Raw genomic sequence first — 14,099 nt, forward strand, 5'->3', positions numbered from 1 at the left:
GATCCCCAAACTGGCAAGTGACAGGGGCTGGGACAGGAACCATGTCATCTGACTTCACAGCCTATGCTCTTCACCACCACCAAGCGAGTTAACATACGCTGGGAGCTTAGACGGGGCGGGCTGGGTATCCACTGAGGGCACAACCAGTACCCCAACTGTGCAGAATAAACCTACCTATCCCTACTTCTGTTGTCATAATCACATTCTTTAAGGCATTGAAATCACAGAAGATAACGGTCCCCATACCTGTGTCTTTACCCTGACCCTTTTTCTGAGTGTCAGACCTGTGTATCCACCCCTTGGACATGTTTTCCCATGACATCTCTCTGACACCTAAAATTCAAGTGTTGAACTCAGAAACCCCGGTAAGATCAATGGATTGTGCCAGTATCCTGGTTGTGATATTGTACTGTAGTTTTGCAAGATGTTAGCATCTGGGGAAGGCGGGTAAAGGATACCTCAGATCTTTGTGTAATATTTGTTAAAACTGTACAAAGTTGAATTAAAAAGTTAATAAAAACAGACTGAAGTCAGCCCCTTCCCCTGCTCAGTCTCCCAATTTCACATCTCAGTCGATGGCACCAGGATCGGCTCAACCACCCCGCTGAGAAATCCAGAAGCTGCCTTGCCCCTCTCTTTCCTTCTCTCCGGTATCAGGTTGGTTACCATTTTACCTGTCTCTTCTTTGTTCCCTCCTTGCTCATCTCCCTACTGAACTTCATAGTTCTCTTTTATTTTGTCTCCCTTACAACTATCTAAGAGGGTCTTAATTTACGTATCTGATCTTATCATTCCTTTGCTTAAAATCCTTCAGCAGCTTTTAATCATTTGTGATGAAAGACCAAACTCCATAGCTTGTCACTGCCAGGGTCAGAGTCATCTGGGCTGCCGGTTATTAATGCAGACTTCAGGGGTTGCAATCTCTGGAGTCGGACCTATAGCTGTGTGTTTAACCAGCGCCCTCTGGTGGTCATTTCATGCACTAGCGCTTGAGGACCTCAGGCCTGGGCCACCTACCTAGCCTCACCGGCCCTTTCTCCCTCTGCCTTTCTGGCGCCCTCATTACCTGGCACGTTGCACACTGCCGTTTGTGTGTGTGGAACTCCTTTGAACCGTCCCTCAAGACTTGGCTACAGTGTCCACTTGCTTCCTCACCTGTGTCCCGTGGTGTGTCGGAGCGCTTAATCTCACTGCTGTCAATCTCTGTGTCCCTGTGTGTCTCCCCGACTCAAGGATGAATTGCCCCAGGTCAGGGCTGCTTTCTCTTCACTGTTTGTAGCCTCAGACCCCAAGGGGAGCTTCTGGCCCAGAGTCGGCATTTAATGTTTGCAGCTAAATGGTTTTATTCTATCTTGACTAGTCATCTTGTTCTTACAGTTAAGAGTACTTAATATCATCGCTCAGTGGTATAAATAAAACCAGAGAGAAATAGCTTCTTAAAGATAACAGTAAAATTACTCATCCAGACAAAAACAGGTATTGGGTATTTGCCACGAAACACCAGTATTCTACAGGTAATTCTGTGTTAGAGGAGAACTTTTTTAAAGCGTGAAAAAAATGTCATACTTTATCACCACAGCATTTCTACGGTCTCTCCCCCGCTGCCATCCTCCCCCACCCCCCTGTTTTTACTGCTCTCCAGCCAGAGGGCCTGATTTCACCAACTGACCATTCAGCAGAACACAACATTCCAGCCATTGGGCTGACTCTGTCAATCTCATGTCGCACTGAGACAGCGGGTTTCATTTGGGCTCTTCTTTATCCAGGCTGCCAATCAGCATGCTGATTTCCCCCCCCCATTCCCCAAGTGAATAGTGGCTGAATAGGGAATTTCAGGTTTTCTGTGAATGATTTTATAGGATACAACTGACTAACTTTTTAAAGCCTTTTATTATGGAAGTGTCAAACATATACAGATACAGAAGAATTAAGTCCCTATTACTGTTCACCCCAGGTTTAACCATTAACACATGGACACTCTTACTTCTGCCCCTTTTCCTCCTCCCTGTTCCCACCCCCTCAAAATCATATCATCTTGCAGTGGATTACTTTTTATCAGTGTGGGATAGTCTTTTACTTCATGAAATGCAGGTGATTTCTTACTGATAGTAAAGTATTTGAAGAAAACATTTAAAAAATTATATAAAAATATAAAAAAAATTATGTAACAACTGTATTGAGATATTAATATACTTTACAAGTCACTTAAAGTGTATGTTAGTGGTCAGTGTGTTCACAGAGTTGTGAAACCATGGCCCTATTTTATTTTTAAATTTTTATTAAATTTTTATTTGGGGGTGTTTGGCTTGCTCAGTCGGTGGAGCATGAGATTCTTGAACTCGGGGTTGTAAGTTCGAGCCCCATATTGGGTGTAGGGATTACTTAAAAATTAAAGTCTTAAAAAATTTTTTTTTGAGTATAGTTGACATTCAGTGTTACGTTGGTTTCAGGTGTACAACATAGTGATTCAACATCTGTATACCTTCTGCTCACCACAGGTACCATCTGTCACTGTATGTTGCTCTGATAATATCACTGACTGTATTCCCTATGCTGTACCTTTTATTCCCATGACTTACTCATTCTGTAACTGGAAGCCTGTACCTCCCACGCTCCTTCTCCCATTTTGCCCATCCCCCCAGCCCTTCCCTCTGGCAGCCATCATTTTGTTCTTTGCATTTATAGGTCTGATTCTGCTTTTTGTTAATTCATTTGTTTTTTAAGATTTCACACGTGTGAAATCATAAGGTATTTGTCTTTCTCAGTCTTACTTCGCTTTACCACACTACCCTCTAAGTCCATCCGTGTTGCAGATGGCAAGATCTCATCTGTATTTACAGCTGGGTAATATCTATTGTATATATTTACACAACATCTTTATCCATTCATCTCTTGGTGGACACTTGGGTTGCTTCCAGAATTTGTGACTAGTGCTGCAGTAAACATAGGGGTGCATATATCTTTTCAAATTAGTGTTTTTGTATTTGTTGGGTAAGTACCCAGAGGTGGAATTACTGGATCGTAGGGTAATTCTATTTTTAATTTTTTGAGGAACCTCCACACTGTTTTCCACGGTGGCTGCATCAATTTACATTCCCACCAGTAAAGCAAGAGGGTTCTTTTTTCTCCACATCCTTGCCAACACTTGTTGTTTCTTGTGTTTTTGATTCTAGCCATTCTGACAGGTGTGAAGTGATGGCTCATTGTGGTTTTGATTTGCATTTCCCTGATTATGAGTGATGCTGAGCATCTTTTCATGTGTCTGTTGATCATCTTTATGTCTTCTTGAGAAATATCTATTTATATTCTCTGCCCATTTTTAAATCAGATTTTTTTTTTTTGCTGTTGAGTTGTGTAAGTTTTTTGTTTCTTTTTGATACTACCCCTTTATCAGATATGTCACTTGCTAATATCTTCTCCCATTCCATAGGTTGTCTTTTTGATTTGTTGATGGTTTCCTTTGCTGTGCAGAAGCTTTTTATTTTGATGAAGTCCCAATAGTTTATTTTTGCTTTTGTTTCCCTTGCCTCAGGGAACCTATCTAAAAAAAATGTTGCTATAGCCGATGTCAAAGAGATTACTGCCTGTGTTCTCTTCTAAGAGTTTTATGGTTTTAGGTCTCATGTTTAGGTCTTTAATCCATTTTGAGTTTATTTTGTGTGTGGTGTTAGAAGTGTTCCAGTTTCATACTTTTGCATGTAGCTGTCCAGTTTTACCAGATCATTTATTGAAGAGATTATCTTTTCCCTGTTGTGTACTCCTTTTTTTTTTTTTTAAGATTTTATTTATTTATTTGACAGAGCACAAGCAGGGGGAGTGGCAGGCAGAGAGAGAGGGAGAAGCAGGCTCCCCACTGAGCAGGGAGCCCCACACAGGGCTCGATCCTAGGACCCTGGGATCATGACCTGGGCTGAAAGCAGCTGCTTAACCATCTGAGCCACCCAGGTGCCCCTCCTATTGTGTACTCTTGCCATGGCCACATTTTAGAACATTTTTATTACCCTTAAATCCTGTACCCATTACTAGTTGCTCCCCATTTACCCTAACTTCCCCTCTGCTTTAGGTAGTGTAAATCTAGATTTGCCTGTTCTCAACATTTCATATAAATACGTGGTCCTTTGAAGCTGCCTTCTTGCAGTTAGCATAATGTTTTCAGGGTTCATCCATGCTGTAGTATGTGTCAGTAGTTCCATTCATTTCTTCTCATGACCAAATGGTATTCTGTTGTGTACATATAACGTATTTTATTTATCCATTCACCAGTTAATGGGCATTTGGATTGCTTTCACTTTTTGGCTATTGTGAATCATGCTGCTATGAACATTGGTTTATAAATCTTTGTGTGGACATGTGCTTTCATTTCTTTTGGGAATATAACTAGTTGTGGAATTGATGGGTTTTATGGTAATTCTATGTTTAACTTTTTTTTTTTTTAAGGATTTTATTTTTTTGAGAGAGAGAGTGAGAGCAGGGGGAGGGACAAAGGGAGAGGGAGAAGCAGGCCTCCCGCAGAGCAGGGAGCCTGATGTGCGACTTGATCCCAGGACCCTGGGATCATGACCTGAGCCGAAGGCAGACACTTAACCGACTGAGCCACCCAGGCGCCCCTGTGTTTAACTTTTTGAAGAAATGCGAAACTGTTTTCCACAGTGGCTATATCATTTTACATTCCCACCAGCAATACATGAAGATTCTAGTTCATACACATCCTCAACGCTACTTGTTACTATTTGTCTTTTTGTTTATAACTGCCCTAGTGGTATCTATTTTCCTGGTAGCTAATGATGTTGAGCATCTTTTCATCTGCTTATTGGCCATTTGTTTATCTTCTTGGAGAAATGTCTGTTCAGATCATTTGCCCATTTTTTATTATCAAGTTGTAATAGTTCCTTATATATTCTAGATCCAAGTCTCTTATCAGATACATGATTTGCAAATATTTTCTTCTAATTTGTAGGTTGTCTTTCCACTTTATTGATGGCGTCCTTTGATCAAGAAAGCATTTTAACAACAACAAAAAAAAAAGTGAGAAAAATGGTGGAAAATCTTCCAGTCATTCTTACTGTGTATTTAGAGGTGGAATGTGCTTGTGTCTTGCATGCACTGAAGTGTTTTCTCCCCACCTTTCAGTCTGCACCAAAGTCAGGCTGATGAAATCCTCTACATCTTACAGTTCTGAGAAGCAGCCTGCTCTCCCTGTGGAGAGGCAAGAATTTTTATTATAGTGGTGTACCTAGGAAGAATTTTCTAGGATATAGGTTTCTCCTTCAAGGAGACTGTCCTCTTTGACTAAAGTTCTTTATCAAGTGGATCACCTTAAAAATGTGCACCTAACTCTCTGGGACTGGTGGAAGTTTTTAAACAATCTCTATTGGATTTATTTTACAGAGTGAATTCCCGCTTGCTTTGATATCAGAGGAAAGACTTTGGCTGGGAAAATGAGCCTCACAAAATTAAAGGACACACATATATATTTATTGGAAGTTTATTAAAGAGAATTGAAAGTTCACTCTTTGCACGGGCCTTTGTAGTGCATTGACTAGCAGTGGCTATAATAAAGACAGAGCATGCTAGAGAGGGAATTTGGCATTTCCTAGATGGTGTTTGAAAGCTGGGTGTGCAGTGATGAGTTTGAACTAGAAAGCAAAGATGTTTGTAGGAAGATTTGAGAGGCAGAGTAATTGGGGAGTGACTTGATTTAGTGGTTATTTTGGGAGCATCTTACAGTGTATTGATTCAAGTCAATACTTAGATGTTGGCTATGTAAGGCATAGTTTTATGGAGATGAAAGAGAGGTTGAAAGAGGCAATTGTGATATATCCGAGGGAGAGCCCCTTTAGGTGGTGGGTTGGTGTCCAGAGACCAAAGAAGGCTACATATTCGATTTGACATTTGAATTGGGTCCAGAAAAATTCTCACAAGTGAACACAGGCGAGTAGAGAAGGTATGGTAGATAAAGAGCATTATAGGCCCGAGAAAGAGAGAGCAGCAACTGTAGCTACTTAATGGTAGGTAGTATTTGAAATGATTTTAAGTCCTAACTAAGGAATTTGGCCTTAATTCATGAAGGAGTGCAGATCCATTGAAGGTTTTGGAATCATGAAACTGACGTGGATTGATTTCATAAATACTTATCCAGAGCATTAAGTTAGGCATTGGCAGCTTGCTGCAGCAGAGGCAGGGTCTAAGATCAGTGACAACAGGCGCTGTCCTCTGACAGTCAAGATCGAACGGGAGAGTTTTCAAAAAACTCTTCATCCCGATCATGTGGTGATGATAGCTACCACATGTTGATCAGTTTCTGCATTGCATGCATCATGCTAAGTAACTCATCCTTACAGTAACTCTGTGTGTGTGTGTGTGTGTGTGTGAGAGAGAGAGAGAGAGATTGATTCCTATTGCAGAGGAGGAAATTGAAACTTAGCAGAAGTTAGACACCATTTTTCACATCACACAGCCGAGTAGCAGAATGAGAATTTGCACCAGGGCCATCCTATTCCGAAGTTCATTCTACCAAAATCACTAAATGCAGCCCTGTGTTGTTCTCTACTCACGTCTCCTGGCCAGGGTACCTTCTCCTTGAGCCCCGCTGCACTTGGCATGCTCTGTGTTTGCCCCCAGGGTGGATGTTACTTCCCTACTGGGCTCCTCCCAGTTTTCTTTTTAATACTGCAGGTATTCTAGGCCCAGGAGGATCATCTTTAATGTAACTTGGCACATCTCTGTTCTCACCTTTATGTGTTTATCGATTTATGTGTTTTCATGTACTAGAGTGGGGCATCTCACACCGGGTGGTGTACTTCAGGTCTAGCTGTGGGGCCTTGCATAAGCCTGCTGTGCCTGGATCTAGACAGTGCTAGATTGAGCTGCATGAAGTCTGAAACCCCTTCTGTCTTGGGGGGTTAGGCAGTAGTGACCAGAGGATTCAGGGAGCTAGGGGGAGTTTTGTCAAAGGGACCAGTCATTCTTTTCAGTCCTGGCCCCCTGACGCCACTCTCAGTCATGTTTATGTGCATAAATTATCTGATCATCTGCCTTCATGGCCCTGAAGTTCTCAGTATCAATGAACTACAAATGATGTGGCTGTATCCTCAGAGCTGCTTGAATGTAGAGCGGCGCCACCTGCAGAGTGGCCTCCTTGATCATGGTCTGCATTTTTTCCACCTTTGAATATTCCCCTCATCCCCACCATCGTCCCTATGATTCCTCTTTTCTTTTCATCACCTGAAACTGGGCCCCTTACTCCAGACCAGTTAAATCAGGATCTGGCGGGAGGGGCTGAAGCGACTGGCATTTGGTAGAAACTCCCCTGGGTCCTGCCACTGCTGCCCCCAGGGCTCAGCTTCATTCTCAGCCGTAACTAAGCGGGGGTGGGGGGGTGGGTGGGGGGGTGGTCAGTGAATCCAAATAATCTTAAGGGGTAGAGTACTGGTGGCCATTTGCAATTTTCTGTTTTTAATTTTTTTTAAAGATTTATTTATTTGACAGAGACATAGCGAGAGAGGGAACACAAGCAGGGGGAGTGGGAGAGGGAGAAGCAGGCTTCCCGCAGAGCAGGGAACTTGATGCGGAGCTCGATCCCAGGACCCTGGGATCATGACCTGAGCCGAAGGCAGACGCTTAACTGACTGAGCCACCCATGTGCCCCTCTGTTTTTAATTTTTTTTTTTTTAAAGATTTATTTATTTATTTGATAGAGATAGAGAGCACAAGCAGGTGGAGTGGCAAGCAGAGGGAGAGGGAGAAACAGGCTCCCCGCTGAGGAAGGAGCCCGACGTGGGGCTCGATCCCAGGACCCTGGGATCATGACCTGAGCTGAAGGCAGCCGCTTAACTGACTGAGCCACCCAGGCGCCCCTGTTTTTAATTTTTAATAAAAATTTTGTGTGCATCCTAATTTTTTAAACTAATCCTCTCTAGACTGTCTTATGTCCCAGACCTCTGAATCTCCCTGATTGATACAATTTAATGCCAGTTAGAATTAACACACACTACTAAGAGGGCTACATTTGCATTCCATTTGAATCCCCAAAGGCATTCAGATTGTGGAATGTCCTATTCAGCATATTTTTTTAAAGAAATGCATATGTTTATATAAACATTCCAGCACATATAAAGGGAAAAAAACCCTGAAAAGACAAATATTAAAATATTTAATTATGAGTGAGGAGATTACAGATGTTTTTCTTTTCATATCTGCATTGTACATTTTCTGTAGTGAACATATATTTCTTCCATATTTTAAGAAACAATCTTAAGAAAATATACCCTGGACAAAGTAGGGGTGTGTGAATGTGTGTGTTATTTTTAGCTCCTGAGGCTAAAATATTCTGTGCGGTATTGAGGATGGTACCATACTGAGAGTGAGTTAATAGCAAGGCTTGGCACACAAAAGCTAGGATTTGGATCCTTGTTATTTTTGTTTTTGCTTATTATAGCTAAGCTAAACTTGTCCCATCTGATGGTTGGCATTTTGTTTTGTTAAACAAGTGTCATGAGACTATTAGTCCATAAAGGGGGCACCAGAAGATGATGACACTGATAATTTACTGTCATGTTTTTAATGGCGATAGATTAATTTTAATGATAATATCTGTTATTGGTGGTGCTTTCTGAAGAACAATATTATATTAGGAACAGAATGTTGACCTAGTATCTGTTCATCTTTTTGCACTGGCTTATTACTAGAGTTTAACATGTGCATTTGAATTTTGATTTTAAAAAAGACACACTGAGGAGTAAGTGGTTCAGACCAAGACTTAACGGTAGTTCTCTCTGGGTAATGTTGTCAAGTACTTTTAAGAGTACTTAAAAAATAAAAACAAAACCCTGAATCCCCAACAGATGTTAGGTTTTTGCTCTTACTTTTGTCAAAATTGGTTCCTTTAAAAATAAGGTGGGAGAGCCAGTTGCCAGGATAATGGGAAAATAGCATTGTGTGGTAATGTTTCAGTAGGGTGGTTTCTTCTGAAATGCTGTTTCGCTAATCCTTGGGGAAATTTGGCTGTGAGCATGCAATTATTACATTTTTATCCACAGAATGGGCTAAAGTTGGCATCACATCCCTCATGGTTGCCAAAGGCAACACACTGATTTAATTTGTGCCCCTCTGGCAGACATTTTTGAATATTTTTAGTGATTTTTTTTTTTGTAATGGTACTTTTCTATTTCCTTTCCAGTCTCCTACCTTTTGTTCCTCACTACTCTTTCTGATTGAGTTCTGAGGTATCATGTGTTGGTAGAATAATTGAAGGTCCAGATGGTTGTCCAAGAGGCAGCCGTGCTGGTGTTTTAGCGGGTGTGGGGAGGGGGAGTGCAGGTCAGGATGCTGTCATGGGCCAGCCCATGGTGAATGCCACTCCTCTTACAGACGGACAAAAATGGAACAAATCTTAATTAGGCATGTTTTAAATCCAGCTTGGAGAGATGCATTTGGAGGATTTTGAATTGCTTTGGAGTAGAATTGAAATTTTTGAGGTGCTCACCTCCTCTGTTTCCTGCTTGTGGCTTTGAAATTTTTTGTGCTGTTGTTTGCATAACGTGGAACATCACGAAATGCACATAACTCAAGTGCAGGCATCTCTACTCCTCCGTTAAGAGTCACAGAGACACACGGGGAGAGCTGCCTTCTCCACCCAAGAGCTGGCCAACATTCCTGTGGGGGGTGGAGGGCCGTCCACGTTGCCTTACTGGGGTGGGTGTGCTTTTTTGTACAATGCTTGCACATGCCAAAACCACTTTTCTATAATAGATGTTTGTTTTATATGTACATCCTTAAGCTAATCAGAAGGCGGGGAGAAAACGTTAATTCTTATATTCATCATGTCTAGAAATTTAGGTTTGTTTGTTTTTAATGCAGAGTGGACACAAATATCTACCAGATATCTCCGAGAGCAGCTGGCCAAGATTTCCGACTTCTACCACGTGGCTTCCAGCGCGGGGGATGGTCCTGTCCCGGTGCCACCGGATGTGGAGCAGGCAATGAAGCAGTGGGAGTACAACGAGAAGCTGGCCTTTCACATGTTCCAGGTAACCTTCTCAAGAGCCTCAAGGCCCTACAGCATGCTTTTAAGAAGAGAGCGAAGTCCTTACGGTTTAAGCGCTATCTTTATATGAACCAAATACATTCAGAGAGAGCAGTCTGACATTTCTCACCTTGAGTTGTATTCATGGTACCACCTTTGCCTCGAGGTGACAGCCGCTGCTTCTATATATTGATCTCCAGCTTTCAATGATCTTAGCTCTTTTGATGCTGTTAATTTTTTGGTAATTTCTCTATTAAATATCCCTTCCAAACCTCTTATTTTGAAAAATTTGGATACAATTATTCAAAAAAATATTTGTGTTGGTGCTTCCTATCTCCTCGATCTCCATTAGGGCTTAGTTTCTCCATAGAAGGGTCGTCTTAATTTGGCTCACAGACAGTTTAAAATATAGTTGGGAGGATGAGTAAGGGCACGGAGCGAGCCCTGAATGCTCTTCGGACAAGCTGATGTAAATCATATTGACCAGAAGAGGGCGCTTGTGCTATTATTTGCCTCTTCCTAGCAAGGAGGGAGAAATGTGTTGAAGTTGTATGACTAGCAGAGACTTTCACTACCTGCTATCTTGTTCAGAGAGGAAGGGGGTAAGAAGGATGTGTGGTTTCAAAATTTTCCCCTTAGAACTTTATAATTTCCAGGTTGTAAGTGACTTTTTCTAAGAGTTTAAAGTAAGCCCGGTTCTTTGGGAAGTAGCATTGTTAGTTTTAAGTCAGTTAAAAACCATCTTATAAATCCTAGTTCCATTTAGCAGAGGACTACCTTGGTACCTTCTCTGAGCCTTTATGACTTTTATTGAGCTGAGGATTTAGTCCACATCTTTGAAAAAAGTGTCTCTCAACATGCTTAATATTTTTGGAAGGATTACTTTATGTATTGGGAACACTGAAATCCATATCTCCTTTATAGGAGGCAGTTGGGTCCTAAACAGATGAATTTAATTGGGACATTAATGTTTAAATTTAAAAGTTTATTATATTTTAATTGGCCATATTCTGAAACATGAGGAAATTGTGCAGAAATAAGGGTATGGGTAAATACACAAAAACATCTTGAGGATGGATATGACGTAGCCATTGAAAGTCATGTTTAGAAAGATTTATTTTTTTTGAACCTTACATTTGCCATCTCTTCTGCCTTAAATACAAAATTCCATTTTTTTCATTTCTTTATTAAAGTTCACATCACAGGTCTTAAAATTTTAAATTGAACTTTTTCTGTGACTAACCTTTTAACTCTTTGATTTTAAGCTTTTTAAAAATTAGAAATGAGCAACAAGTGGATACCTTGATATCACGTCAGTGTGTGACACTGTAATCTTTTAAATACTGAAGCTATAATTTATCAGTATATTTTCACACAAATTGTTGATAATCATGATAGTGGAGCACTGGTGATAAATAGGTATGAAAATGTTGCTAGGAATAAAGTAGGAGTTCATATTTACTACTAAGCTTGTTGCCACAGTGACCATAAAAATATGTGTCTTTCCCAGAAAACATATCTTTTTGTTTCTGTTTTGAAGATTCTTTCATGATGTGAATCATAATACAAAACTAGAACATGACATTAAATACATATATGCGTAGACTGTCATAGAAGAATTGTGTATTTATATGAATGCATGTGTGTTTATATGAAGGTAATAGATGAAAATGTTAATGGCGCTTATGTTAAGAGGGGCTATGCCACCCCTGTGAGGCATTTTGGAAACTTGAGGTGTGTTGTTACTTTTAGTGTAGTTATGTTGGAATATGTATACATTATTTTCTAATAAATTTTTTTCATTTCTTTATGTTAATGGTTAATTAGGACATTATATTGATTTTTAAGGTTATATTTTATACCTGGGTTATAGTATCTGAAATTCATTTTAGGATAGAGGCAGGGGTTATTAGGAGAGCATTAGATATGATGGGATTTTCAGCTGCTTGCTGAGATGCTGGTATGATGGGGGCTTTTGTTCTTCATAATTAGCACCATTGGACAAGTTTTCTCCTGTGAGTATAAGTTCTAGCCAGGCGCTCGACATGCCCTGGGAGTCTGAAAGCTTCTGAATTTCCTTTCTCGTAGGAATTAATTTTTTTCAGTTTAGAATGAAGCAGATTACCAAAAAAAGCAAAAACAACAAAAATACTCACCCCAAACCGACCACACAGAATCACACTGGGTCTTTGTTTTGTTTAGAATTTGGACTGTGATCCAGGAGACTGTATTTTTACTACAACAACAAAAATAATAATAGTAAAATTATACTTAAGCATAAGAGTTAAGAGTAATAGTGCTCTTTTTTGAATGTTAATTGGTTTTGCTTTAACGTTATCAGTGTAACTTTTCTTTGTTCATTGAAGGAAGGAATGCTAGAGAAACATGAATATTTGACATGGATCTTGGATGTTTTAGAAAAGATCAGACCAATGGATGATGATCTTCTTAAACTCTTATTACCACTAATGCTGCAGGTATAGTATGTGTGACCCTGAGCCCACTGATTTTTATGGGCAAGAAGTGAGTCTGATAAGGATGACTAAGTATGTGGATGGGGAAGAGGAAAAAAATTCTTTTTGGAATGGAAGGGAAGGATGTCTTGATGCTACAACACATGAAGTGATCAAAAGCCAATTATTTATGTTGTCCATGTTCATAGTTTTTAACCACCTGTCTTTCTAAAGTATTCTCACCTTCCCCCCCACCCCGATTTCTCCCATCACTGAGCTAAGCAGATAGATTTTTAAATACTGTTTCCTGATTCACACAGATTTCTGTGAAAACAAATCATCTCTTTTTTAAGGATTAGAGGGTCTTCTGTATTTTTTGATGTTCTTTGAGTCCCTGGGGCCGGGAACTTCCTATTTTAATGATTGCTCTAAGATCTGTTGAAATTTGGATTATTTGGAGAAAATTTATTTAAAAAAAAGAAAGTTTTCTTGAAACACTAGTACATGAACTTGATAATTGAAGCGCTATGCAAGAGTATGTAGTGAAAAGTGATTCTCTTCCTCTCCCTAGTGCCCCCCCTGGGGACTACACTGCGCTAGTGTCCTGTGTATTCTCCCTGTGACAGTCTGTGCCCATGCTGTCGTTGGAGTAACCACTGGCCAGATGTGGCTTTTGAGCCCTTAAAATGTGACGAGTGCAATATGAGATGTGCTCTTAGTGTAAAATGCACACCAGATTTCAGCTTTAGTTCAGAAAAAAAGTGTATAATATCTCATTAAATCTTTTTGTGTTGATCACCTGTTGAAATGATAGCATTTTGGACATAATGGGCTAGAGAAAAGACATTACTCTTTTTAATCTTGCCTGTTATTTTTTTTAATGGCTATTAGAAAACTTTAAGTATGTGGCTTGCATTGTTTCTGTGGATGGCACTGGTCTCTACAGTACTTTTGAAGGGTTTTTTTTTTTTCCTTAATGAAAAAAGTGTGTTGGAATAGTTGTTTCACTGACTAGCATCAGACGTGACTGAAGCCTGGTGTCCTTGTGCTTCTCAGTATTCGGACGAGTTTGTTCAGTCGGCTTACCTGTCTCGTCGTCTTGCCTACTTTTGTGCCCGGCGTCTTGCCTTGCTGCTGAGCGATAGTCCCAGCCTCCTTGCTGTGCACTCGCCCCACATGATGATAGGACCAAACAACTCAAGCATCGGGGCCCCCAGCCCTGGACCCCCTGGCCCCGTCATGAGTCCCGTGCAGCTGGCCTTCTCAGACTTCCTGTCCTGTGCACAGCATGGCCCCCTGGTTTATGGACTTAGTTGTATGCTGCAGGTAAGTCCCTGGCCCTTGCTATTTTCTGTTACAATTCAGTGTAGGAAACAACGGAGTTGAGAATTGCACCTTCAACTTTCACATCACACTCCGGTTTCTTCCTCACCCAAGTAATTGACAAAGTGACATCTCATGTTTTTATTTCTCTGTGGAAGACCTGTTACTTCTGTGTAGAAGAAAGTTACTGTAGTCGTCCTTCAGTATGCCATGCAGCAGTTCAATGATAAAACCCTCAGGGAACCCAGAGAATAAGTCTGCTATATCACTTCTCTTCTAGAAAGACCGTTCCTCCATGC

The 14,099-nt window shown here is 40.6% G+C and overlaps 1 protein-coding gene across 3 annotated transcripts in view; it reads left to right on the plus strand.

Annotated features, from left to right (window-relative positions):
• Positions 1-14,099, plus strand: part of MED12L (mediator complex subunit 12L) — a 322,844-nt gene that overhangs the window by 58,021 nt on the left and 250,724 nt on the right. For all 3 annotated transcript variants that reach the window (XM_081827792.1, XM_081827784.1, XM_081827786.1), the window contains exons 6-8: positions 9,859-10,028; positions 12,391-12,501; positions 13,534-13,803. In XM_081827792.1, the coding sequence (XP_081683918.1) occupies positions 9,859-10,028; positions 12,391-12,501; positions 13,534-13,803 (551 nt within the window). The remainder of the gene's footprint in view (positions 1-9,858; positions 10,029-12,390; positions 12,502-13,533; positions 13,804-14,099) is intronic.

The sequence above is a fragment of the Leptonychotes weddellii genome, chromosome 1 (genome assembly GCF_054177405.1).
Source record: "Leptonychotes weddellii isolate Sample4059 chromosome 1, ASM5417740v2, whole genome shotgun sequence".
NCBI classification, from domain to species: Eukaryota; Metazoa; Chordata; class Mammalia; order Carnivora; family Phocidae; genus Leptonychotes; species Leptonychotes weddellii.